This window comes from Camelus bactrianus, chromosome 18, assembly GCF_048773025.1.
Source record: "Camelus bactrianus isolate YW-2024 breed Bactrian camel chromosome 18, ASM4877302v1, whole genome shotgun sequence".
NCBI classification, from domain to species: Eukaryota; Metazoa; Chordata; class Mammalia; order Artiodactyla; family Camelidae; genus Camelus; species Camelus bactrianus.
The window spans coordinates 34,047,917-34,075,012 of NC_133556.1; the positions used below are offsets into that span (position 1 = coordinate 34,047,917).

General features: G+C 50.5%; 1 protein-coding gene across 7 annotated transcripts in view; it reads left to right on the forward strand.

Annotated features, from left to right (window-relative positions):
• CLEC16A (C-type lectin domain containing 16A) overlaps positions 1-27,096 on the forward strand; it is a 196,337-nt gene that overhangs the window by 143,282 nt on the left and 25,959 nt on the right. For all 7 annotated transcript variants that reach the window (XM_074346794.1, XM_074346795.1, XM_074346796.1 and 4 more), the window contains 2 exons: positions 1,859-2,063; positions 3,775-3,939. In XM_074346794.1, the coding sequence (XP_074202895.1) occupies positions 1,859-2,063; positions 3,775-3,939 (370 nt within the window). The remainder of the gene's footprint in view (positions 1-1,858; positions 2,064-3,774; positions 3,940-27,096) is intronic.

A 27,096-nucleotide genomic window follows, 5' to 3' on the forward strand; every position in this document is an offset into this window, starting at 1 on the left:
TTTCCCTAGGCAGATACCAAGAAGCTGGGATACACCTATTTCCTCTCTAAAATTCCTCTCTGAAATGATTATTGCCACCAGTGATTTATGGAAGTTCCCTTACCCTCCACCACTCCTACAGACCTAGGCTTTAAATTGCCAAATGCCAGGCTGGGGTTTGGGTTTTCTTACTGTTTGTCTAAGCAATGGGTGTAATGCCAGCTCGTTGATCGAACAGAGCATAAAACCAGATGAACTGAAAACAATCTTGCAGCTCACACCCCGTGCCAGGCCCTGAGGCCCTGGACGTTCAGCAGACTCTTCCAGGCCTGATTTGTCCTGTGCTGAGTCCGTTTCCTTGCTGGGCAGTCCTGGTTGCTGGCAAGGCTTGGCCCGGGGCTGACCCACGTCCGCCGCTCCAGTGTGACCCACTCTCCGAGAAGACCACCCACGTGTTTGAAGATGCTGTTGCAACCATTTTCCAGCCTCCTCTTTTTCAAGATCTTTCCATTCAAAAAAAAAAAAAAAGAAAAGTCTTTTTACAGAAGGTGATGTGAGAAGCTACTATCTGAAGAATCTCTCATTTTAAAAAAGACTTCCACGTAAGAGATTGTCCATTAGGTGACCTAGTATTTCTTATCTATCTCGGCTTATGATCCATTTCCTTTAGAATTTAGTGTCAGGAAAGTGTTTTTCTCCCTCAGAGGATTAACACATGTCGTCCATCAGATAACGAAAGCCACATAAACCTCTCCTTTTGGTCATCTTCCAGGAGCTGCTGTTTGTCAGGCCGTTAATACATGCCAGGCGCTCCGTTTTAAAAGCGTAGTATCTCATCTAATCCCCACTGCAACATTTCGGTGGCGGTATTATGTCCAGAGAGCCTTTGCCAGGTCTGATGCCTGTGAACAGTAACCATCTTGCTTCATGGGTTTTTTTCAACGTTTTCCCGTGTCCCTCTCTTGTCTCCTGCTTTTGTCTCAAACCTTAGTGGGAAGCTGATTTTTTTTTTCTTTTGGGAGGGAGGGGAATTAGGTTTGTATATTTATTTGTTTGTTTATGTATTTATTTAATGGAGGTACTGGGGATTGAACCCAGGACCTCATGCATGCTAAGCATTCCCTCTGCCACTGAGTTATATGCCCTCGCCTCCCTGGGAAGCAGATTTCCTTACACAGAATCCATTTGAGGCTTTAGATTGGAGTTGTCTTTACGATACTTGCTATCCGTGAGTTCCTCTCCACTTTTCACGTATAACTTTCTTCAAATATTTGCTAAGTGGCTTCCCCCAACCCTGTCTCGGAGTTAGCGTTTACCTTTAGGGACCAGGAATTCTTGAGAGATGTGCAGATGGAAGCCAGCGGTGCCCCCTACCTAGGAGAAGCACGGGAGGAGTTGTTCTATAAAGATGAACGGAACCTGTTCTGCCCACTTTATAGAACGCCAAGATGAGTGACTACATGGAAGCTCATGCCAGAGGGGACTAGGAACTTCGATTTGCCATCTCGGGTTTTTTCTCAGAAGCAAGAATTTTTGGAGTTTGACTGCTGGCTTCCCCAAAGCCCCCTGAAGAGGCCAATGTCCCGTGTGTTCACTTGAGACTCAAGTCCTCACTGGGACAGGACCAGCTACCAAAGTCAACATCAGCAACTTGAGCTCTCCGTACTTCCCACCCCGTCCTCTCCCGCCAGGCCTGACCTGGTTTGTGTCCATCTTTGACTTAGACTTGGGGGGGGGGGGGGCAATGGTTTCTTTCAAAGCAAAAGCAAAGTACAGTCTGGGAGGCCTCTCTCTAGATGAGACACGGATCCATAGCTTCTGAGCAGCTACCCACCCCTAACCTAACGGACACCCTCTCTTTGGCCTCCTCCCCCGGCAGGACATGCAGGTTACCGGCGTGGAGGATGACAGCCGCGCCCTGAACATCACCATCCACAAGCCTGCGTCTAGCCCCCATTCCAAGCCCTTCCCCATCCTCCAGGCCACCTTCATCTTCTCGGACCACATTCGCTGCATCATCGCCAAGCAGCGCCTGGCCAAGGGCCGCATCCAGGCGAGGCGCATGAAGATGCAGAGGATAGCTGGTGAGTGGTGGCCCCAGCAAAGTGTCCCCCGAGTCACCAGGGCAGAAGCTGTTCGAGTGGTTCTCACGTTGACCTTTGGAACCCTTAAGACTCCTCTAGAGGAGGACACATGCAGTTCAGGAATCAGTGGTGTTTTAGGGAGAAAATGAGAATTTTCTCAGAATTTCCCATTTCCTAAATGTTTAATTTCTAGAGGGTCTCCAGGGCTGCTTGGAAGCGAAGGTGAGCCCTCCCTACCAGGCCCGAGGCCGTGACAAGGTAGCCATCAGTGTGTGACAGCGGTTCTCACTCCTGCGCACAGAAGTTCTCTAGCCTATGTTTTACAAAGTGCTTTTCATTCCTCTACCACCTCTGATCCTTAAACCCTTGAGATGAACGGAACCTGTTCTGCCCACTTTATAGAAGGGTAAACTGAAGCTCAGTGACTTGCCCAAAGCCACATAGACAACATAGTCGGCAGAACCCAAAGCAGAACTTCCTCCACTAAAGACCATCCCTTCCCTCCTCTTCATTCCCCGCTCTCATAAGAAGCAGCCCTGCTTGGGAAGGGGGCCAAGAAGCAGCACTGAATTTGGAAGTGTCATTTTACATTGTACAGAGATTGTAGTAAACTTGTGAGGAGGCCCTACGCTGCCCAGTGTCAGGAAGGCTCCAGCTTTCTTAGAAGGGAAGGCACTGAAATGAGGGCATTCCCTTTGTCAGGGAGGAAGACACAGTGTTCTTGGGGGAAAACGTATTCTATCAACTCCTAAAATCACAAACAGCCTTTCTTAAAGAAACCAGTGCCTTTCAGTGCAAGCACCAGTGGTCGTTCTGGTGTGGTCACTGGGAGGCTTTCCACCCCATGGTGGTAGATGGGGAACTTTCTTGAGGAGTTACCTAAAAATAAACACCTGGAGGTCAGGGTTTCTGGGTATCGCAGATTCAGTTATTTCCTGCACATGCCCCGTGGATTTGCCCAGGCCTGCATCCCACAGTCCTCATCTTATTTCTCACTTAGCTGAAACTTGGCCTCCAGAATCATTACAGAAGCATTTTGTAATGTGCAAAGTGACTTAAATCATTCAGTCCTTTCCTTTAAGATTTATTTCCAGAGGGTTTTTTTGTTGTTGTTGCTGTTTAATGTAAAGCAATTTCTCACAGCTGGCATGAAGGCTAAATATTTCATCTGAAAATTGAGAATTATGCTGTAAAGTGGCTGTTAGAACTAACGCCTTAGGTATTTCTTAAATTGATTTTAAAAAGCCCCTTCAAATTGCTGTATCGTGAGATTTGTGTGTGGAAGGGAGGGCAGCAACAGTGACAGATACACACACGCTCATGAATATACAGGCACAGTGCGTGTGCGTTCTCTCTCACACACTCCTTCCCACACGCATTGATGTGAACTTTCACAGCAGAAGTGGCCCCATTTGCTCTGGGGTCTGAAACTATACCCAAGGCTAAGCCTTCATAAGGATCTTCTGTGTGAAGCCGAGAATCCGAAGTGAAGAAAGTCCTGGCATTCATCTTGAACCCCTCACTAGGCACTGCTTGGGTTTTGAGCCTCAGGCAGGACCCTTGGTGTCCAGCTCAAGGCTGCCAGCCGCCTGCTTAGCATCACCCAAGGGATGTGCCTGGCAGGGCCACAGCCCTCTCGCCACCCAAAGTCTCATCGCATACACTCCCATCCCATATGCTGAGCACAAACCACGGGTTTGTTTGAATGCAGCCCTCCTGGACCTCCCGATCCAGCCGACGACTGAAGTCCTGGGGTTTGGTCTCGGGTCCTCTTCCGCCCAGCACCTGCCTTTCCGTTTCTACGACCAGTGCCGCCGGGGCAGCAGCGACCCCACAGTGCAGCGCTCTGTGTTTGCGTCTGTGGACAAGGTACCAGGTAAGCCGGCCCTACCCTGTGCCACCTCCTGTCCCCTCCAGCGAGTGGGAGAGGGGTGGCTCCAGGACTTTCTCAGTCTTAAGCCTGTGTAGGCTTCCCTTCTCCTCTCAGAAATCCAGTCAGTGGGAAGCACCAGTTTCTTAGAATTTATCCACACCTAACACAAGATTAAACACAAGCCCCAGAAAGAAATCTTGGCTTTCTCTTTGGTGTTCTGCCTCCTGGGTTTGGTTTTCCAGAGATTTGTTAAAGATGTGGAAGCACTTCTCAGAATTAAGATGAAAAGATTTCTTAGAAATTTCTTGGAAATGCTTAGATTATTAGTAATGAGTTTGTGGGAGAGTAGTTTCCTTCTCCACATAGGATGACTAGAAAGAGCTAGTGTGTGCGGTCCCTGTTACAAACCCTTGAAGAAGTGAGACTTCAGAAGAAGGTCCTGCTGCCCACGGGGCGGCTGCCACTGTCTTCTTCCAGGGAACCTCTCTTCCTACTTTCACCAAAGCGCGTCTCTAACTTTCCTCCCCACCTCTCCAAAAGAGAAACATGAATAGAAAGTTCAAGGCTGGCTTGGTGGAGCTGACAGTACTGCTTCTCCAGAAGGGCAGGCGGGCTGCCCCTCCCTGTTCTGGCATGTCTGCTTCAAGTAAATCCATGTACACCCCAATTCCTTGAAAGAGAACCTTGCTCTTGGTTACGAAACTCCAGAAACTGGCCAAGCAGTCCCCTGCACCTTCACCCCTCCACCGTTAGGGCTTCGAACTTCCGCTGTAAGGGTTGCAGAATGTTTTCAAAAGCAGTCATTCGTTTGAGAACAAAATGGGGTCAAGAGAACCTGACCCAAATCAGGGTCGCCTTTTCCCTTCCACCCCATGATTCATTCTGTTTTTGTTCTTTGATTGGATTAATTCATTTCAGAAATACAGTATATACTATATAAACATACGATTTTTAAAAATCCAAACGGGATGTGATAAAATGAAAAATAAGTCCACTTGGCCCCAGAAGTGACCATTGTTAACAGTTTCTCGCATATCCTTCCAAAACCATTTTGCTTGTCTGTTTTTACGCCCGGGGTTATGCCGTGTATGTGATTCTACCTCTTGCCGTTTTTACTTACTGACAAGTCAGTGTTACATGTAAGCAGGTGCGAGTGGACTTAATAGCTCATTAACTGTTTATGGCATTTTCTCCTATGGTTGGACCAAAAACAAATCTTTCATAACATTTCGTGTTGATGGACATGGGGGTCATTTCCAGTGTTTTGCACCCCTGGTGTCACAGTGAACATCCCCAGGGTATCTTTGTGTAAGTGTGCAAATCTCATGTGTCTGTGGGATAAATTCCCAGCAGTGGATCTGGGAAAAGTATTGAGGAACCCAGCAAGTCAGAGGGGAGGTTTTTCATCCTGATGTGTGTAGTCCCAGCATGTGCTCTGGAGAAAGCGTGCCAGTTTACGCTACCGCCCGCAGCCTGGGACTGTTTTCATTCTTAAATCCAGTCTTGGGCTGCAAGACTGTTTGTAGCCCTGCTTCTGTTTTTAACTGTGGAATGTGAGTTGATTCTGCCTGCTTGTGGGTCCGGAGGGCTCTTTTGTTAAAAATTCTCCGGATTGCTTCACCTTCCGTAGAGGTGGTTTTTAAGTAAATGTAAGTGATGACCATGAATCTAGGTTAACTAAATACGGATTGGCCTGGTAAGAAATCGTTTCTTTTTTCCTTTCTTTTCTCTCTCTCCCTCTCTTTTTTTTTAACACACGGTTCTAATTTTATTATATGTCTATAAGCACTGCTTTGTAATTTTTTAAAAGTGAAATATAATTGATATATAAGATTGTATTAGTTAAGAAATCATTTCTTCCGGGTCATCAGGGACTCTGAGCTCGGGAACTAATGGGTTAAGGAGAAAAGCCCAGTCCTTATTTCCGCTCCATCATCTTTGGAACAAGGCAAGTGTAAATTCCAAATGTCACATTCTCTGGCATTGGCATAATCATCTCTCTGTTTGCAGGATGCTTTGCAATGATTTATTACTTACTTCTCCCACCTTGCTTGGGCTCCAGGGGTGCTGACGGTGTAACGCTGCCAACAATAGCCCAGGCCTGCCTTGCAGGAGGGTTGGTGCAGCTGGAATGCCCAGTGTCCTCTTGCTAGTCCCAGGGTCGGAGTATATGAGGTTGGGCTAATGGGGACTGTGGCAAGTCAAAGGTAGCCCCTGAAAGTGGCTGTCTGCCCCTCGGCTGTGTCTCTGCCCTGACATCCCCCTGGAAGTGCCACTCAGGTGGGGAGCAAGGCCGGGGACATTTGTACAGATGTGCTCCCCAGGGTGACTGCTCTGGGCCCTTGGGTGCAGAGGCCTCACTGGCTGCCCTCCAGGCCTCGTCTGAGCCAGAGATGTGACCTAAGAGCGAGTTGAAACCACTGAGCCTTAGCGTGACTCCGAGAGATGGGAGGGAACTCTCCTGCCCCCGGTCCCAGCTCCTCACCACCTGTAGACTCAGTAGAGGGGCCCCCACAGCCACCCGGCATCTTGGAATCATCCTTAATTCTTCTCTTCCCTCTCCCACACCCACTGGCCTGCTCTGCCTCTGGAACACACCCCAGCTTTTCTCCCCTCCTGGCCGCCAGCCTCTCCCCTAGATCGTGGCAGCCGCATCCTCAGTATTCCCAGCTTCCAAACTCATCCCCTGCCTTCCATGCAGACAGAGAGATCTTTCTAGAGCCTAAATCGGAACATATCATGCCCCTGCCTGCAACCCTCCAGTAGCTTCCCATTGCACTCAGTACCAAATCCAGATGTCTCACTCTGCCCTTCGCTGTAGAAGGGCCCCAGCAGGCCTCTGAGACGCAGCTCCCCCAGCCTTCACGCCATCCCCCACCCCCGCCGTACCACCCCTGCTGCTCCTCCAAGTCAGCGCTTCTCGAGAGTTTTGGCCTCAGGACCCCTTTATTCTCTGAAAAAGTATTGAGGAACCCAACAAGCTTAGTTTGTATGGACTCTATCGATATTTCGGGCATTAGAAATTAAAACTGAGAAATACTTTGAATATTTACTTATTTTAAAAATAATAATAATCCATTCCACATAAACATAAGAACAATAACTCTGTTTTCGAAAACAAAAAAAGTTAATAGTTATTATTTTTGCAAGTCTCTGTAATATCTGGCTTAATAGAAGACAGCTGGATTCTCCTGTCTGTTTCTGCTTTCAATCTGCTGTGACAGAGTATGTTGTGTGGCCTCTGGAAGACTCCTCTGTATACTCCTGGGAGAATGAACGTAAAAGGAAAATGCTGTCTTCTTATTTTCATGAAAGTTCTGACCCTGGGAGGCCCTCCGGGTTCCCCCGGCCAAGCTTTGGAACCACTACTCTAACTCACTGAGCTCTCTCTTTCCCCAGGGCCTTTGCACGGAATACTCTTCCCCAGACCTGTGTGTGGCTACTTCCTACTGATTCCTCATGCTTCACTCTGCATGCTGCCTCCTCAAAGAGGCCTTTCCAGATCACCCCCCTAACAAAAGTGACCCCCGTCACATCAGCCTGGTTTACGTTCTCCGTGGTCCTGGGGCTCCATATGTGTCTGACATGTTTGTGGACCTTTCTCCTCCATGGAGAATGTCACTTCCACGGGGACCTGGAGTGTCCCATTCACTGCTGTACCTCAGCACCTAGCGTGGTGCCTTCGTTCAATATTCGTTGAATGAGGAATGGGCCTTCATTCTTACCCTCTGCACAGCCTTAGCGCAGATCCCACCTGCTGCCTTCTGCCTGCGCGCACGCTAGGAAGATGAGGAATTCCCGCTGGGGCCCTGGACTTTGGGTGGTTTAGGCAGCAGCACTTTGACAAGGGAGCATGAGGGAACTGAGACCCTGGGAAGGCCCGAAGCAGCTTTCCTCTGTTCAGTCTCTGTCATCAGAGTGAGCAAGATGTGCGTCCCAGGCACCCAGGTGACAGATTTGGGTTGGTTGCAGGTCAGTTTCACTGCCCTCACCTTACTCAGAAGTTTGCAAAATCCAAAGAGCAGTGCTATCAGAAGCACTGCCAAGGTTGCCCCCCGATGCTCTGGCATCCACAGCCACCACCCCAGCCCCTCCACACAGCGGGTTCTGCTCCGTGTCCCTTGCCGCAGGCTGCCCTGTGGCAGCGTCCCAGGCTGTGTGGCGTCCCTGCTCCTGCTGGGGAATTGTTCACCAGGGAAAAAACAACGCTGGCCACCTGCCTCGGGATGACTGCTGCAGAGGCTGGCTCTGTCGTGTCACATCTTCCAATTTTATTAACAGGCACAGGTAATTGTCACAGAGCAGTCTGCCTCCCCCTTTAGAAGCTCTAAATGATGATATTTGATGAAAATATACCTTTCATTTCCTTGGAAGAGATTAAAAGTTGAATATAAATCTGGGCTAATAGACAACTGGCCACTTTGGTATATTTTTCTTCTTCCATTTGGCTTGGAAAGAAATTACAAATTCTGTTTATTGGCCTGTTTTATGTTTATGGCTCTCGCCCCCACAGAATATTCAGCTCCACAAGGGCAGAGGCCACTGTGTGTGCCCAGCCAGGGAGGGAGGGGCCAGCAGGGACCGGTGTGTCTGGTGGGCAAGTGCGACTGGGTTTAGAGTCTAGCTTTGAGGGGTGGTGCTCCATGGTTGGTGCCCTCGAGGACCTGTTCCACTGACCCATGGTGACAGCTGATTGCCAGAATCTGCCAAGGGAGGGGGGATGTCCAAAACTAGCCTACAAGGGCAGTCTTTCCATCAACACCCAGTGGACCAGCAGACCCCAGAGCAGAGGCTGTTCCTGGAAGTGAACCTGGGCATCAGGGGAGCAGTGGCCTCCAAAGGACCAGGGCTCTGGCCTCCCTGAACAGATCTGACCCCCTTTCCTAGGCTCCTCGTGGCCCAGAGGCTGCTCCCACGTGCTCCCCTGGGGGTGGGAGGGTCGGTGACAGAACACCATAGTCCCTCTTGCTCAGGTTCTCCCCAGGCTCTTCCTATTTCTTACCCCTGTTACAGGCTCACAGTGGCACAGGCAAGTGGACACCCAGCGGCCCTCACTGTTGGGGTCTCAGTGACATGACCCAAAAAACTGACCCTCCCCCAGCCGAGGATAATTATCAGCTGCCCCCCCACAACAGCTTTTTAGTGCCAGGCCAGGGACCGAGTCTCCCTCTTTCACTGCTCTCTACCCTGCTTAAAACCCCCAGCACCTCCTGTCGCAGCCCCTTTCCATGGCCCCAGTCTGGCCCCTGCCCCCTTCCCACAATCAGCTCCTCTCTCTTCTCCCTCCTCAGCTCTCTTCACAGGTAATCCAACCCAGCATTTCAGCTGTGTCTGCACCTCTCAAGGGCTAGGCACATCCCATTCAAAACCTGGAACCCTCTACGAGGCTGGTGCCTTCTCAGCATCCAGAGCTCTGCTGGGATTCCTCTTCCGAGGCCTTCCCCAGGGGTCTTGACCCACCCCCTAGACTCTCCGTGCAGCAGCTGGGTTTTATTTTTCTCAGTTGAGGTGGAATTCATACCGCATAAAACTAACCATTTGGAAGTATACAATTCAGTGGCATTTAGTGCTTTCACAGTCTTGTGCCACCATCACCTCGACTGCTTCCAAAATATCTTCATTACCCCAAATAAACCTGGTACCCATTAAGCAGTCACTGCCCATCCCCTCTTCCCCCTAGCCTCTGGCAACCACTCATCTGCTCTGTCTCTGAATTTATTGATTCTGGGTATTTTGTATAAATCCTACAACATGTGATCTTTTGTTTCTGGCTTCTTTAATTTAGCATCATGTTCTGGAGGTTCATCCATGTTGTGGCCTATGTCAGAGCTTCATTCCTTTTCATGGCTGAATAATATCCCATTGGTGGCCATGTGGCTTGTTTCCACCTTTTAGCCAGTGTGAATAGTACTGTGTGTACGTGTTCTTGTTTGAACACCTGTTTTCAATCTTTTAGGGTGTCTACCTAGGAGTGAAATTGCTGGGTCGAACGGGAATTGAACTTTTGGTGGGGGGGTTAAACTTTTTGAAGAACTGTTTTCCCACAGTCTCCAGGGCCCTTAACATTAACTGAAGTTGCCTGTTTTCTCGTCTGCGTCACTGCCGTGCACTAGCATGGAAGGTTCTGGGGCCCCATTCATCCTGCACTCGACTGCTGACACTTTGTGAGTGAGCAGGGCTCAGTGACCGTCAAAGGCAGGTGGGGGCGTGGACTGGTGGCTGGAGGCTGAGCTGGATGAATTGTTCCCAGCAGACTGTGAGTTCCTGCAGCAGGGGCGTCGTGGCATTGCTCACGCCTGGGTCTGGCTCCTGCGCCAGTCGGTGGGGGCTCGGGGTGCCAGCGGGAGGGGTCAGCATTCCTCCCTTCTCGTCCTGCTGGATGCGGGACACCGTCTGTCTCTGGGCAGACACTGAGATCCCTGAGCACGGGTTGGGAGTGGGGGCGGGGGGATGGTGGTGCCGTGCTTTCCGCAGGTGTTATCTTTATCAAAGGCAAACAAATCGGCCCTATCAGTCACTGACCCAGAACACCGAGTAGTTCTGTGGAAAGGCAGCACGTGCGGTTCCAAAGCCAGCCTTTGGCAGCTGAGTAACTGAGGAAGAATGCAGGGTTACCGTGTGCCCGGAGCCAGCCGAGCTGACCACAAAGCCTCAGACTGACATCCAGAAAGAAAAAAAAAAGAGGAAAAAAATCGATGTTTAATTCATAGACCTCAGCCCTGACTTCTCCCCTGGGGAGAACGGACTAGGTGCTAATGTCATCTCATGGCAGTTTTTCCCAGAAACTAATTTTTTAGGCCTGTTATTTTTCTTCATTCTGATTATAAAACTGGAACCAGTTCTCTCCTTCCAGCTCCTCAAGGCAAAAAAATACCCTTTCTGAAGTCACAGGGGAAAGAAAGCCGCCCTGCCACCATCCTCCAGTTCCCCACACCCTGGGTTAACCCATCAGCTCCCCAGTCAGAGACTCTGGCCACTGGGTCATGAGTTACAGAAACTTGATTCTGACCCTGAGGCCTTTTTTTTTTTTTTTAAAGCAAAACATATTGAGCTGCTAAGCACTGTATACAGTATTCTCATTTGATCTTCCTCAGGAAGGAAGGTTTTTACCATTTGCCTTTTCTACATGTAAGGAAGCCACCTGCCCAAGGTCACACCAGAGACCCCTCCCCCAGCAAAGCTTTGAACTCAGGTCTGCCCAGGTCAGACCCCTGAGCACCCCCAACCATGCCCTTTAATTCCTGACTCAGTTTTGATGCTTCCAAAGTGAATTCTCGCCACCTGAAGCCTCCGTGGTATCGGGCGCCGGCATGTTTCTGACAGAAAACTCATCAGTTTCTAGAAGTGTGGGGTAGAGTGTGACCAGAAGAATTAACTGTGCCAGGTACTTTATAAGCATTAATTCTATCCTCTGCCCAGATCTTGAAGCTGGCATCACTTGCCCTGATGTACAGATAGGAAACAGAGGCTCAGACCAAGGCCACAGAGCTCCTGAGGGTGGCCGAGATCCACACCTCCGCTTCCTGCCTCTAAATCCCATTTGCTTCCAGGTGATGGCCGAGCAGCTTCACGCGACGGCTCTGCCAGCTGTCTCTGAGTGAGAGGTTGGCAGGACAGAGCCTCTGTAGCTAGAAGACTCTTAGGTGGCCCTGGCCCAGACAGCGCTCCCCACCCCTGTTTTCTGTATGACGCTCACACGCTCCCAAGTCCTCTCGCTCCAAGCCAGCCTCTGTTGGATCAGGGACAAACCTGCAAAGCTGTGATACAGAAAGACACTCTTCTCCCAGAGCCACCACTTCCAAACCAAGCTAGGGGTCAGGGTCACACAAAGGCCATCCTTGTACAGATTGTTCCTGGTCTCTCATGAACAAAAAGCAGAAATGAGACTTCGGAATCCTGCCTGAGCAAAAGCAGCAGGATTCATGCTCCTTTTAGAGCTCTCTGGCAATTGTCTCTAAAAGCTCAACCTTCAAGTGGTGGGGTTGACAGTGTGGGGACCCTGAGCCGAGTCCATGGGGTCCCTGTCTGCCAGGCTGCTGCTTCTTGGGAGTCCCCAGGGCAGCTGTGAAGAGAGAGCCTGTGGACATTGTCAGGCTGGGAGCACACAGCCCCAGAGGGAACCCTATTCCCAAACCAGGGCCAACGAGGTTCCCTCCCCTGGAACCTGCCCCCGAAGGACACTTCCCCAGAAGAGCCACCAGCATTTGTCGGAGGAGCCCTCTTGTGAAATGCACATGGCAGGCAGAGCCAGCTGTCAGGCCCCAAGACCAGCTTGTCCTGGGGGCGGAGGCTGGGAGGAGAAAAGAATTCCTAAGAATTGTGTTGCTTCACTTTTCGGGGTCATTACTCACCTCAGACTGCTGAAGCGACAGTGCGCCCTGGAGCCTTCTGGCAATGGCAGTGTGTCAGAGAGCAGGGAACACTCCCCAGATTGCCAGCAGAGGAGAATGTGGAGAGCCCGTGCAGCAGGTTATGGGAAGAGACCCAAACCCGAGCTTCATCCTGCCATTCGACCTTGGCTACACTTCAGAATGTTCTGTAGGTCAAGCGGGCCCGCCCCGGGCAGCCTCGCTGGCCACACAGGATAGGACGGCATGTGCCAGAACAAGTGGCCCTCGTGGGCGCACGGCACACGCCAGTCTCTGCCCCCAGGACTCAGCTCCTGCCACTTATCACCTCCCGGCCTCTTAGTACAAGTCAAGCACTTTTAATGCAGCACAATTGGAAAGATGGAAAAGCATCCAGAAAAGATGGAACGTCCAGGGTCCTGCCCCCTCGTCCTTTCTGTTCACCCTCCTGTTCTTTCTGTTCTTTTCTCAGCAGCAGTGTTTGCCCAGGTGAGACTCAGCGGTGGAGGTGGCTTAGCACAGCCCCAGAGCAGTCAGTCAGGTTCAAGGCCTGGCTCCACCTCATACTCATTACATGGCCTTGAGCCAGTTAGTCACCCCTCTGGGCCTGTTTATTCACGTGAAAAATGAGGGTAATGCACGGCAGCGTGTATGTACTCCACACAGCTGAACTGTATGCGAAGTAACAGCTCACTTTCTGTTATGTGTATTTTACCATAATTAAAAAGGAAGAAGAAACTCGAGATGGAAATGTCACCTACCTCATTAGGCTCTAGTGAGCTGAAAGTGAGTTAATCGACGGAAGTGCCTGGAATGGTTCCTCCGCGTGTACAGCGCACAGTAGAGGTTATCCCTGTGTTCTTTACGGGCGCTGTTATTAGTCAGGGCTGACCCTTGGGACCCCAAAGGATAAGTTCCCTTTCTACACATTAAATCAGTTTGCACACAGTTAATAATCCAGGAGCCCCTTCTGCTGTAAATAACAAAGAAACCCTGCAGTTGTACAGATTTGCTTATTTCAGAAAGGCTTTCTCCAGTGCTGATCAAACACCCGGGCAGAATCTGCTTCCTCCTGCAGAAGGGCCATGAGGATTCTGGTTACGTGATTTGCCCGAGGTCCCACAGCAGAGCCGGGGCCAGAGTCGAACCGAGATCTGTCCCCTTCGGCCCCCTGCCCAGCACATACCCACTCACCCGTGACACTTGACTGCCACTGGGGAGTCCATGCCTGCCTGGGTTGGGCAGTTTCCACTGAGCCTTGCGACACTCTGGGAGGCTGACCCCATTCCTCAGTATGCAGACCAGGAAACCTGAGCTCGGAGAAGTGGGGGCACCTGGCCCCATGTCACACAGCTCACAGGTGGCCAGCCTGGTTCCTGCTCCATGAACCACCGTGTCTTCAGTTCTGAAGACTGTTCAGCGGCAGAACACCTGAAGATCAGGTGTGCTTTGGGAACACTGTGAACTGTGAACGATTGCTGTGTCCCGCTCCACTGTGTGAGCCAGGAGCACAGAGACCGGCAGAGAACGTGACTGTATTCTGTGGGTGCAAGTATCTGTGTCTAAAAGGAAAGTCTATAAAATGATTGAAGAAAGTTTCAACCCCTCCTTAGGAGACAAGTGATAGCAAATGCCAAGGATTGAAGGCTTGTCTGTGGGATAAAACCCAGAAACTGAGAAAATTCTAGCCCTTAATTGTTTATCTATGAATTGGAAAAAGACCATTTTGATCTGATTTTTTTTCCTTAAAGTACCTCTGACTAGCGCAAGGAACCCCAGGGTGCCCCTGGAGCAGGGTTCGAGAACCACTTTACTGCTTCCCAAGAACCAGTCATAGTGCCCACCTTGTGATCCAAGAGAATGCGATGCCCAGCAAGCGTCATTGCTGAGCGTGCAGGCGGCTGGAAGGAGAGGTGTTAATTCACAAGGACCTGCTAAGCATGAGACGAACCAAAGCAGAAGGTGGGGATGGGACACAATAACAGTGCTGGAGGTTCACAGAGGCCAAAGTCATTGGATCTTCCACATGTCCTCTCCTTTATGACCCAGATCCCTCCTCAAAGCTTGGCAGCTCCTAGGAGCAGGGGTAGGGGACCACCAGGAGAGGAATGGAGGGTGGGCAGGTGAGGGAAGAACTGGTAAAAATTTCAAGGAAGTTACATGACAGATACACTCTCTATGGTCAGGAAAGGAAGGATGCTTTCTGAGGCCTCTCATGAAGCAAATAAATGCTGTGCCCAGCGTACAGAGAGGACTGGATGGGGGAGACAGACTTATAAACAGGCCGTGCAGAGCAGAGAAGCAGGTGTGGTGGGGACAGCATATGCAAAGGCACAAGGGAGCAGGTGACATTTGGTGGCATGGCTGTGGGGTAGGGAAGTGACTCAAGACATCCTGGAAAGCTAGGCAGGGTCAGATGGCAAAGGGCTTCCAGGCCTGCTGAAGGGTTGAAATTTTACCCTGAAAGTAACAGGGAGCCCATGAAGGTTCTCAGGATGAGGCGTGATGAGTCAGGAGGCTTGGGTTTTGATTGACAGAAGTCAGAAGCGCAGGGGAGAAGGAGGTGCCCAGAGAACCCAAGGCACCCTCAGCCTTTCGCTTGGCACTCTCCACCTGGGGAGTTTGGTGCTGTGCCCATCTTACGGCTGAGAGCAAGTCTCTGTAGAAATACCCTCTTCCTCAACTTGGCGTGTATCCTTCGATATGTTTTTCTGGGCATTTATACACGACACTTTACTATAGTATTATATTGCTTTTTTTTTGTTTTTTTAACCTAAATGAGTGCTACGTTTCACTCAACAATATGTCTTGGATTTGTTTTACGTTAGTTCCCAAGAGTGCCCTCATTCATGTTTGACTGCTGCGGAGCAGTCCATCATGGGGGCAAACCACTGTTTATTTAGCCAATCTCCCATTGATAAATGTTTAGACTGTGGCCAGTTTTTTCGTCCTTAACAAATAAGAGCTCCTCCACGCCCTCTTGCACAAGGATTTCCCTGGGGTAAGAAACACGAAGTGAGTCCAGGAATCTCTAGGCTGTGGACCTAACAGGATTTGGTGACCAGTGAAGCATGTGGGCGGAGGGAGTGGGAAGCCACCAGGCTAGTTTAAGGCGAAATATTGAGGAGCCCCAGTTTCTCTCTGAATGTTCTCTGTGTCTTCAACAAGGGCATTTTGATGATCCCAACTTCTGACCCAGCAAAACCCTCATTACTTGTGGATGTTGTTCTGTCCAGGAGGCCTTCAGGAGCTGTGATGATTGGAAAGGTTCCCAGGGACTGGCCCACCCATGGCTAGGCTTGTCATTGCAGAGTCTGATGGCATGAGGGAGCCACCAAGGGGTTCTGCTTCTACCTCCTGGCACCTCTGCTGAGGGTACCCCTCTCTATAACTCTTTTCTTTCTGTAGCCAGCATCCCATGACTAAAATACAGCTTCCTTTACTTGTGGCTCTCCAGCCATGGCATTTTGTATAAATATGCTTTTCTCCAAAAACATACACAGAGTATTATTTTTCTAACATATCAAACTCCCAAAGGGCCAGAAATCAGTATTATCTCAGCGTAACAGGAATGGCTGTTTTGTGACAGCTTTCGCACTTAAGCAGCCTGCTTCCTTAAGCCCCAGAGTAATCACAAAAAGAAACATTCCAAAGCCCATCAAACTGCGGCTGGTGAATTGTTTTACTCTGTCTCCATCGCTGCCTGCTCTGAACTCAAGTCCTTGAAAGCCAAATCCTCACAATCCGATTTCAAGAGTAGATGCTTCAACTGTGTGAAATACTAAGTTTGGACTGTGATTTTGCAGTGACCCCCCCCCCCAAACGCCGCCAAAATGCTTGCAAGTTTATAAAAATTCAGGTGCATGGCGTATGTGGTGTCTTTCTAGCATCTCGGATTTTTTAAAAGCCCCAGGATAAAAGTCCCTTTTATTGAGTGCCAACTATGTGCTAGGCGCCAGGCCAGTTGCTTTACAGAAAGTAAGGAGGTAAATACGTGAACACTGGCACATTACTAATCCCGCTTTTGCAGCTGGGCAAGCAAAACTCAAAAGCAGAGTCACTTGCCCCACGTCCCAGAGGGGCCGGGCCTGGTTTCAGACTCCTGCTCTTCCTAAGGCTTCTACCAGCTTCCTGAGAAAAAGGTTACCTCCTGCTCAGCGAGCTTTCCTTTCCTGCTAAGTTGATTTGAAGGCTCCGTGGCACTTCTGGGGTAAAGTTGCCCTTTGTTGTGGTTTTCTGAGCGTGTTGACTTCATAGGCAACAGTTGGGCCTCCGATGCTAGGTCCCACGCACCTTCCAGCTCATAAGTCTGATGCTACAAGCTTTACTCTTAATAACCTGGGGAATGTTCTGAAATGGTTGACATTTATAAAATCTTGGGGATTTTGGAAAAATGCTTTGTGTGTGTGTGTGGCGGATTTTCTGCCCCATGCCCCAGGGAGGCGTCCACTTGCTCAGAACAGTGTTCACGCATCCTGTAACAGTGTCTGGGCCTGCGAGAGGCCAGCATCCCCTCTCTGACCTCTTCACTCCACCCCCAGCAGAAAGCAGATGCAGAAACCACCCTGTACCAACTCCTGGCCCCACTGCATCAAAAGAGGGGCCCTCCGTGCCAGCCAGAACACCAACAGGAAGCTACTGGCCTCCAACAGCTAAAGGCTACTGGCATTTGGGCACCGGTGTGTGCCGCCATGCTGTTGCAACCATGCCATATCCCTGCCAGGGAGCTCTTGCCACGGGGAGGCCAGGGGCACACGCATTCCTGGAGTCAGCCTGTCCGGGTGTAAGTCAGCACCCGCCCATTGACAACTGTGTGATGCCAGGAAGCTCTGTAAGGCCCCCGAGCCTCCGTCTCCTCTTCTGTAAAATGGGGGTGATAGACAGAGGGGAGGGATAAATTAGGAGTTTAGGATTAGCAGATACAAACTACTATATATAAAATGGATAAACAAGGTCCTAATATGTAGCAGAGGAAACTATGTTCAATATCTTGTAATAACCTATAATGAAAAATAATACATACATGTATAACTGAATCACTGTGCTGTGCACCAGAAACTAACACAACACTGCAAACTAACTACACTTCAGTTTATATGTATACATATGGGGCTGATGCTAGGCCCTGCCTCACTAGGGCAGGAGCCGGCCCTGGCCAGCACTCGGTAGGTGCCTCCCATCGTCCCAGTGTCTTACCAGCCACTCACTGAGGTGGAAGGAGCAAGGGCCCAGGGGGCTATAGCAGCCTGCCCAGGTCGCAGCTCAGGGGTGGGAGGCCAGCGCCCCCTGCCTCCTGACCAGGCTTGAGCCCCAAGCACCTCTCTAGGCAGCTGGCCCAGCCCCTCCAGGCCACTTCACAGGGCATTTGCAGGGGTCCTAGCTGGTTCTCTCCGGCCCCGCCAGGCAAGGGGACCTCTGGGCAGCTGCCTTGATGGAGCCACAAAAGAAGGCACCCCTCAGGCGTCGTGCATTCTTCCAGCATGTGCACACCCAGCATCTCCCACAGCCCCATTCCAGACCCTTAATGCAGCTGACGGTCCGCGTCTGTGAGGCAGACAGAACTGGGGTGACCACCACACCAGAGACCGTGGGAGCAGTCACTGAGTGTTGCCTACAGTACCTGTGTGTTGTAATGCAGGAAGTGAGGGGCGAGGGTTGGGGAGAAGGTCGCAGAGGCAGGAGAGGTAGGCCTCGGAGCATGTGTGGGTTTCATCTTGAGTGCTCCGGACTTTACGCAGGGGAGGGCTGCACATGATTCGTATTTGTCTGAGCTCATGTGGCTGCTGGATGGGGAGTGGTTTGGAGCCACTGGAGTCCGCCCAGAGGCCAAGATCTGGGCAGATGGGAGTACACCCTTGGCTAATGTGGTCAGTGCTGGGTTTTGGGTACAGCTTGCCTGGTTGTGACAGATCTGCTCCTGAGGATGGCACTGTCCCCTCATGTCGTGTAGCACCTCAGGGTTGGCAAAGCATTTCCCATTCATGATGTCAGTCACCCCATGAGGGGAGGGAGATGGGGAAACTGAGGCTAGAGAGGCAAGGTGACCAGCCAGTTCACATCTCCAGGAAGCAGCAATGTGCTTTGACCTCTGACCCTCTGAGCCATTCTGAGGTTGAAGTGTCTGAATGGCTCTGGCACCACTGAAGAGGGTTTTTCTTTTTTTTAACATTTGCGTAATTTTTTAAAATTGAAGTATAGTCGATTTACAATGTTGTGTTAATTTCTGGTGTACCAAAGAGGGTTTCTTGAGGCCCACCACGTTGCCAACCTTAGGCTGAGTGTCTCCACGATCTGGAGTCACAGCAACCTGCAGAGGAAGGCCCTGTTACTACCCTCATTTAACAAGTCAGGAGGTTGAGGCCCAGAGAAGTTAAGTAACTTGCCCCAGGTCACGCAGTAGTACGTGATGTCGCAGAAACCCACTCCTAGGCCATATCACTCCACAGTCTGCTCAGTCCAGTGTCCAGGGATCCTGCTCAGGGCCTGGGGACTTTAAGAAATTCTTGGCCTCACCCTGGAGGAGTCACAGTTGGAAGCTGAGACACCATGATCTCAACTGTAGCCCCTCACATGTGGTTCCTGAGCTCCGGTCTTCAGTGCTGGGCCCAGAAGGATTTTCTGAGCATGCCTGTCAGAGCTCGCTGATAAATCAGGCCCGAGATGCCTGTGCGTGGCTGGCAGCACTGAGTGGTTGTCTAGGTTTCCCCAAACCAATTGACATTTGCCCAAGAGGTGTGATGTATCAACAGCTCTGTCTCCTGCTTCTTGCAGCCTGGACTGGCTCTCTGCCAGAACTCTTTTAAAAATATATAATAAGGTGCTGACCTGCAGTGGAAAACGCCGGTGCACCAGCCAAGCGCGGGAGCCTCTGCAGTAGAGATTTAAGGTCTGCTGGTCAAGGATGAATTTAGAAACTTTCCGGAAAGTTCTAGGGCTGGCAGACTATAGTCAAGCCCTGCAGTGATGTGAGTCTGCGGACTTCTTTGCCTTCATGGATCTGCAAAGATGGGCTTTGGGGAAAGCAATGGAGTTTACCTTTTCATCCATTCCTTTATCCTACAAGCATTTATTGAGCATCAACTGCATACCAGGCACTGTGCTCGGGTTTGAGGTGACAGCAGTGAGCACATCCAATATTCATGGCCCTGCCACATGCAGCTTGCAATCTTGTAAGAATAGTAGGCGTTATTCAGATAATCATACCAGTAAATACTTAGTTGATAACGGGGAACCTGGTCTTCTCTAGTGGAGATCAGAGAAGCCTTCCCTGCATCGATGATGTGGGCTCATAGTAGAAGGATTCATTGGACAAACTGGGTGGGGAGGGGAAGTGTTCCAGGCAGGGACAGCATGTGCAGGGCCCCAAGTCAGGAAGGAACTGGGCACAGAGTGAGGAGGGCAGGCTTCCCTGGCTCCCCATCAGTGGGCCACCTTCTGTGCTTCAAATTCTGTTCCAAGCATATTCCATGGATTCATTATCTCACCTTCAGAACCTCCTGGGGAGAGGCAGGCACATGCTTATTTTGCAGTGGAGGTTTTCTGAGGCTCAGTGTGGTTAAGGAACTTGCCCAGACTTGCACAGCAAGTCAGCAACAGCGGTGTCCATCCTCTGCCTGACTCTGACCCCAGCCCATAGCCTCCCTCTCTGTGTTCTCATTTTTATTCTTATTCCCAAGCCTGTGTTATTACTGCCCTGTCTCAGACGCCTGCCAGATGTGGCACTTTCTCGACAAACCATTTGGTTGACTTGACTTAGCCAGTTCACGTCATCCACCTTAGTGTAAGCGTGGCCCTGAATCTTGGTCAGGAACTGCATCCAAATGAGGCACAGCGGTGCCACCCGCGAGGAGCAGAGGGGCTGAGAGCGCTGTCCGGCTCCCGAGGGCATCCCTCCAGCCTCAGGCTGGAGAGTGGTCTCACTGTCCCGCTGCAGAGGGTGACAGGGCCTCCTCAGCTCACATAGCCCTCGGGTCAGCTTGTGGCTCCTCCAAGCAGGCAGGCTTGTCCTTCCAATGGTCCCGAAGCTCCAAGGCTTCTGTGGGGCAGTGGCCACCTAGGTGATCAGGAAGTCAGTCAACTAGAATGCCTTCACTCAGCCAGAGAGGCACATAGGACCTGCGCCCACGGTGCCCAGGGGCAGAGGAACAGCCCTTTTGGAAGTGTGGAATCCTGGTCCATGGGAGATCTTCTCCAGTTTGAGGCCCTGGGCTGAGCCAGCCTAACCCTGTGGCCCTCAGCCCTGGCTTTGCATTTCTAGAATTGCCTTGAGAGCGTTTGAAAAGCCTGATGTCCATGCCCACTTCAGCCCAGTTAAAACAGAGTGAGGAGAGGGTGACTGGTGTTTGTTGAAGCTCCCTGGCTCATTCTAATGTCCATCCAGTCTTGGGAACACTATTAGGGATTGAAAGATCTCACTGAATTTCTCTTCAATGGCTTTACAAGGGGTTGTGGGTGACCATTGGGATCAAATGCAGTGGCCCAATTGTCATTCCTTTAATCCACAAACATCCACCAAGCACCTACCATGGGCTTGTGTGGCACAGGGCCCAGCATGACTGAGGTCCCTTCTCTGTGGACCAGCTGCCTTGATTGTAGCCCAGAGATGGAGTGACAGCTTGGCAAGCTGGGGCGTGCTCAGTCAGTAGCTCTCCTGCTTCAAGGCAACTGCTCCTTAGAGGGTTTGGGGAACCAGGAGATTCTGATACAGGAGCAAAATGCATTTGGTGCCCTGGGCCCAGTTTCAGGAGAGGCCAGTTCTTCAAGCTTGTCCCACTTTCAGGAAACCTTATGCACACATCCCTGCGCCATGCTCTGCCAAGACTGGGGAGTGGAAGGTTCTGGACAGGCCCTGCCTTCAAGGAATTCACAGTGTCTTGGGGAAGATGCCACCTAGCCCACTATTGCTACATAGTCTCGTTGTGCATGATGATGTTGGAGCCCAGGACAGGGGCGCCGGCCCCCCATCCCCAGGATTGGAGGGCAGGGAGGGCTCCTGGAGCAGGTCTTGGTGGATGGGCCAGGCTAAACAATGGGGCATCCCGGGCTGGTGGCGGACCCAGGCTGTGAAGACCATGGTGAGCAGGTGCGTCCTGCAAGCAGCCTGAGCCATGTGGGCGGGAGGCAGCAGAAGATGAGGCCATGTGGGGATGACCCACTGTGCCTGTTGACCTTCCTCGACTTCATTGGAGGGCCCGGGGGGAGCGTGGATGGGCTTCAGGCAGGGAGGCAAAAGGCCGCCCTCCAGATGACCACACTCAGCCCTCAGAGCAGGACAGCAGCCGTTCACGGGCTGGCCCCAGGCTGGGCTGCCCATGGGGTCCAGTGACCCAGACTTAGTCACTTGGGAAGAAGACGCAGCTTGACTAAAAACATGTCCTCACGTAGAGCAGCTGGAGACCAACTCACTTGTCCACTCCGGGCCAGGCCTTACCCAGCCTGCCAGCGCTCCCTGGAAGTGCGGCCTGAGTCCAGTCCCCTCTCCCCGCTGCTCTGGTCTCCTAGGCCAGGGGTTGGCTGACTTTAATTAAAGGGCCATGTGGTCTCTGTCACAACCTGACTCTGCTGTGTGGCCAAGCTGCAAACGAGCAGGCGGGGCCGCATTCCAAACTTCCCTCACAAATCCAGTGTAGGATTTGGGAAGTTGGCCTACAGGATGTTGTTTGCTGCCTCCTGACCTTGGCCTTCAAAATCGTTTCCCCTGTTTCTCTGCTTGGCCAATTTGGTGTTCTCAGCACCAGAGCTAGAGAGATCCTTTTCAGGCATAAGTTAGAACATGTGTGTCCTCTGCTTAAATCCATCACCAGATCCCATTTCACTCGGAGTGAAAGCCAGATTCCTTACAGTGGCCCCCAATGTCCCACACAGTCTGATCCCTCTGCTCCTCCTAAGACTGACCTCACCTCTTCCCACTGTCCCCCGGCCCACTCCAAGGCAGCCACAGGGGCCTCGGCTGAGCCTCGACTGTGCCAGGCACCCCCTGCCTTGCAGCCCCTGCATTGGGTTGCCCTCTGCTTAGAACAGTGTGGTCCCAGATACCTGCCTGGCTCTGTCCTGTGTCTCATTCCTCAGGCCTCTCAATCTCAGAGGGTTTTCCCTGAGCATCCTGTGTACATCACAACCCTGCCCCACTCCCAGCACTCCAGATGCCCCTGCCCTGCTTAGCTCTCTTCATCGCCCTCATCCCTTCCCCGTATTTTCTGTTTCTTCATTGTCTGCACCCCTGCACCCCACCCCAGTCCTGCCCCATCCTGTTACTGAGCTATAAACTGCAAGAGGTCAGATGCTGTGTTTCATTTATTGCTAAATGCCCAGCAACTGGAGTTGTACAGGGAGGCATATAAGTAGTGCTTGGAAAGCACTGGATGGATGGGTAGATGAATGGATGGATGGAGAAGGGAGGGAGGGAGAGAGGGATAGACGGATGGATGGATGGATGGATGGATGGATGGATGGAACCAACAAATCTCCAGTACCCCTATATATGCTAGACATTGCTTACTGTAGACTCGGGTGAGCTGAACAGATCTGTCCCTTTGGAGCTCCCAGGCACTGTGGACATCATAGATAGTCCAGGACTGCTGACCATGATTGGGGCCCCAAATGAACTGGCGGAGAGCTGGGACAATGTGCGCCAAAGGGCTCTGACCTGGACAGGGAGTCCAGGAAGACTTCTCTGAGGGCAGGAATCCATCCTTGATGGGAGCCCACACAGACAGGAGAGCCACTGGTGCCTGGGCCCACAGGCTGCCCAGACCCTCAGGGAATAACAGCATTACTGTCCACGTGACACCTGCTGCCAGACTGGCTGGGCACACAGTTCCCCTGTCATCAGTTTCCGCCTTGGCCAGGTAAGTGGGGCCTGAGATCTCGGTCCTCCTTCCTGGGAAGGTGCTTAGCCCAGGGCTCCCAGCAACAGCCTAGGTCTCCTCCCCTCATCAGTGAAGAACACGGAAGAAGGAATTGGACCCAGGACATTTTTCTGAGGAATTCTATTGAAAGGGAAAGTTCTTGGGCTCAGGCCTGATGTGAAGAATGAAATCTTTTAAAATGCCACTCACAGAACAAATGGCAGAATCTGGAGTGGGCCATTCTAGAAAAGGCCAGGTGATGGACTCATTCAGCATAGCTGGGGGTACATGTGTTTGTAACCCCCCAAGTTGTATTCAAAATAGATAGCAAGGAGATGAAAATGTTCTAAAATTGATTGTAGTGATGGTTGTGCAATTCTGTGAAATCAACTAAAAATCACTGCGTTATCCCTTTCAATGGGTAGATGATACAGTATGTGTATTATATCTCAAGAAAGCTGTTATAATTTAAAAAACAGTTCTAAACTAGTCAGACTGTCACAAAGCTGTCATCTTTTTCTAAAGACCAGATTATCATATTTGTGTCCCTTTTCATCGTAAAACAGTCCAATTTATGCAACATTTTCCTTAAAACAGTCCAAGTGTGAAAAAAGAAATTGGAACCTGCAATGTAGTCTGGAACAATTTGGAAACCTTGATGCAGTCCAGACTCACCTGGCACCCTTCCTCTTCTTTAGAATTTTTCTTTTTCCATTTCTTTTTGACTTTGAAGAAAAGACTCTGTTCTTGCTGGTAAAATAGCCTCCTGTTCCTTTTTCTTTCCTGTAAATTACGAGATAAGTTTGCATTTCATACCTTTCCAGAAATCTCTGTTGACTGTGGTCTGACCTCAGTATCATAACTTCTGGGAAAGAAAGTAGGTATTAGAATCAGTGCCATGAGCATTTGTTGGAAACCTCTGTAGTGGTGAGCGTCCACTCGTGTTGTGGATCTGAGACAGAAAGCAGGTCGACGCTACCTGCTGGTCACTCTGCAAGTTGACTCCTGGTGCCGGTAGACGATTTGTCTGCCAGTCTGTCCAACTCACCCAGTGACTTTTAAAATATGATCCCAAATGCTCCGTGTTATTTCTTGGAGATGATTGGGGCTAGTTGTGCTTCTCTTTCTTTGTGGTAGAAACTGGTGAAGGGGGTCTGGAGATAGATGCTCAGAGTGTGGCTGGTGCTACGACTTAATGACGCCAGCTCCTGTTAATTGAGCAGTTACTATATATCAACCCCTGTGCTAAGCATGACTGCATATGTTCTTCTCATTTAACTTTCACAACAATGCCTGAGGTCGGGATTATTTCCTCCATATCGTACCCGGGAATCCCAGGCTGAAGTCAGCATCCCAGGGCTGGGATTTGAACCTGTCTGTTTCCAAAGCCCACACTCGAACTCTGATGCCATATCTCTGTTTCCCTGTCCATACTGTGGCCCTTGGACCCCCAAGCCACTGCTCCACCCTCTCCGCCCCTTCTCTGGAGGACGGCTGTGAAGCACAGCCGTCTTGTAGAACGGAGGGTAGCTCAGATACCGAGAACACCGTTGGCACCCTTCCCCCAAGCGCAGTGATGGATCAAAATGCTGTCCCTCTAGTGACAGGTGATGTGCCCTTCTCAGGCCCTGAGGGGCCCCAAAAGGGATGCTCCAGCAGTTCTGTTTAGGAGGCAGGATGTGCTTCTGTCCAAAGAAGTGCTCTCACGATTATTTATTAATTGTGAAAGGGAAGAAAAAAAAGAATAGGGTTTCCTGGAAAGGGATAAAAGTTCAACATGATAAACTCCCGAAAAGCAATCAAAGGCCAAAGAGGGCAGAAGAATAAAGGACAGAGAGAGTAAGAGAGATGATGAATCAAAGTGGCAAGTGTGTGAGCAGCGCCCCGGGAAGGGGCCATATTTCATGGCATCAGAGGTGCAGCAGCCGCGCGGATCAGGAGCCAGCGGGGGTTGGGGGGGGACTCAGCCCTGCCATCTCCCCCAGGGCCCTGGGGATGAGCTGGCAATGACGAGAATGGATGGAACCAGTCATGTGTCCCACTGCTGCTGCAGGCCCTTGTATTCACTGGTGGTTAATACATGGATGTAGAAAATTATCAGTGGAAACTGTCAAGCTGCAGGAAGAGGAAATCACCACAGTCCCACCACCAGAAAAAGCATTCTGCACATTTCAGTTTACTTCTCATCCATGTCTTCTCTGTTTTTCTCTTTCTGTTTTTTTCCCTACTTTTTAGGTTACCCTCAAAATATATGAGTTGATTCTTCATTTAAAAAACGAAAAATGTTACAGACGGGTCTTAAGTCCCTTTCTACTACCCCTCCCCAGTCCCCCCCCCCTTCCCCAGATGTCCGTCCACTGTTTGGCTCATCTCCTTCCAGACCCTCCTCTGTGCAGTTGCATCTGTGTGGGCCCCCGTGGCCAGTGGGCAGCCCAGGGCCTCAGTCCTTCTCTGCACTTCTGAAGTCCAAATTTGCATAACTCACTTGGTGGCAAAACCTGCCCTAAACTATTTATAGACTTTTTACAAGAGTTTTCAGATGCCATTTATTGTGAATAGACTTGGTTTTTTTCCCTGCAGAAATTTAATAGGTTTGGTTTCAGCTGCCTGAGGCCCAGCTGAGGATGTGGCCTAATATACATGTATGCACCTCATGGCCTTTTTAAAAAGCCTTAAAGAGTCTAAATTCCAGAACACATTCAACCTCAAAGATTTAAGATAAGGGGTGATGGATCTTATGATTTGGGCTGCCCTTTTTTTTTTTTTAAACCTAAACAGAATCATCTTCCTGCATACCCTTCTGCAGCTTGACTTTCAAACACCACTGTGAATCAAAGGTCTTTCTGTGTTGATGTGTACACATTTTGTTCATTCCCTTTTGTGGCTGTGTAGTATTCCACAGTGCGGATCCGCGTGTTTCTTTGGCTGGGCATTTTGGTTGTTTCCTGGTTCTTGCCATCACAGTGCTCTAGGGAGCATCCTTGGATGCACATGCAGCCCCAGATCAGAACTGCTGGATCTTGGGATTTTGTTTTTCATAACATTGCCCTCATGTCAGAAGCATTTCTCTATGCTGCGGAATACCTCTTCCTGATACTTCATTTTTAATGACTGCATAATACTCCATTGTCTGAGTATTTGCTTAATGGCTGCTGTAACAAAGTACCATGAACTGGGTGGCTTAAAACGAACAGAAATTTATTGTCTCACAGTTCTGAAGGCTGAAAGTCTGAGATCAAGGTGTCTGCATGGTTGGTTCCTTCTGAAGGTGATGAGGAAGAATCAGTCCTCCCTCCTGACTTCTGGTGGTTTGCTGGCAATCTTGTTGTTCCTCAGCTTGTACATGCATCACTGTGACCTCTGTCTTCATCTTCACATGGTGCTCCCCCACGTGTGCCTCTATGTCTGAGTGTCCCTCTTTTATAAGGACACCACTCACACTGGATTAGGGCCCACCCTAATCTCAACTAATTACATCTGCAGAATAACCTTCTTTCCAAATTAAGTCACGTTCTGAGACGGTAGGGGTTAGGACATCAGCGTGAGAATTTGGGGAAGACATAATTCAACCTGTAACAGTCTGGAGTTTAGCCAGTATTTACTTAGCCACACCCTTTATATTGGCTACTTAGGTTATTCGTACTGTGTTATGAATCACGCTTACACAGAAACCTTCGCCCAGGTTTCCGGTTATTCCTTGAGAAACCGTTCCTTAGGGTCAACGAGAATGCCCCTAATTAAGGCTCTTGACAGCACCTTGCCAGGTTGCTTTCCAGAAAGCAAGGTGAGGGGGTTGCCAATCTGGCCACACCCAGACCCCGTATCTTCATTCACGGGGCTCTCCCGAGACACCGGCCTGCTCGCTGCTTCGAGGCCAGACCCTGTCCACAGCGTGTGTGCACGTGCCTGCCAGCAGGGGCGCGTGCGTCCTCTCTCTCAAGGCTCATTTTTATTTTCTTTCTGAT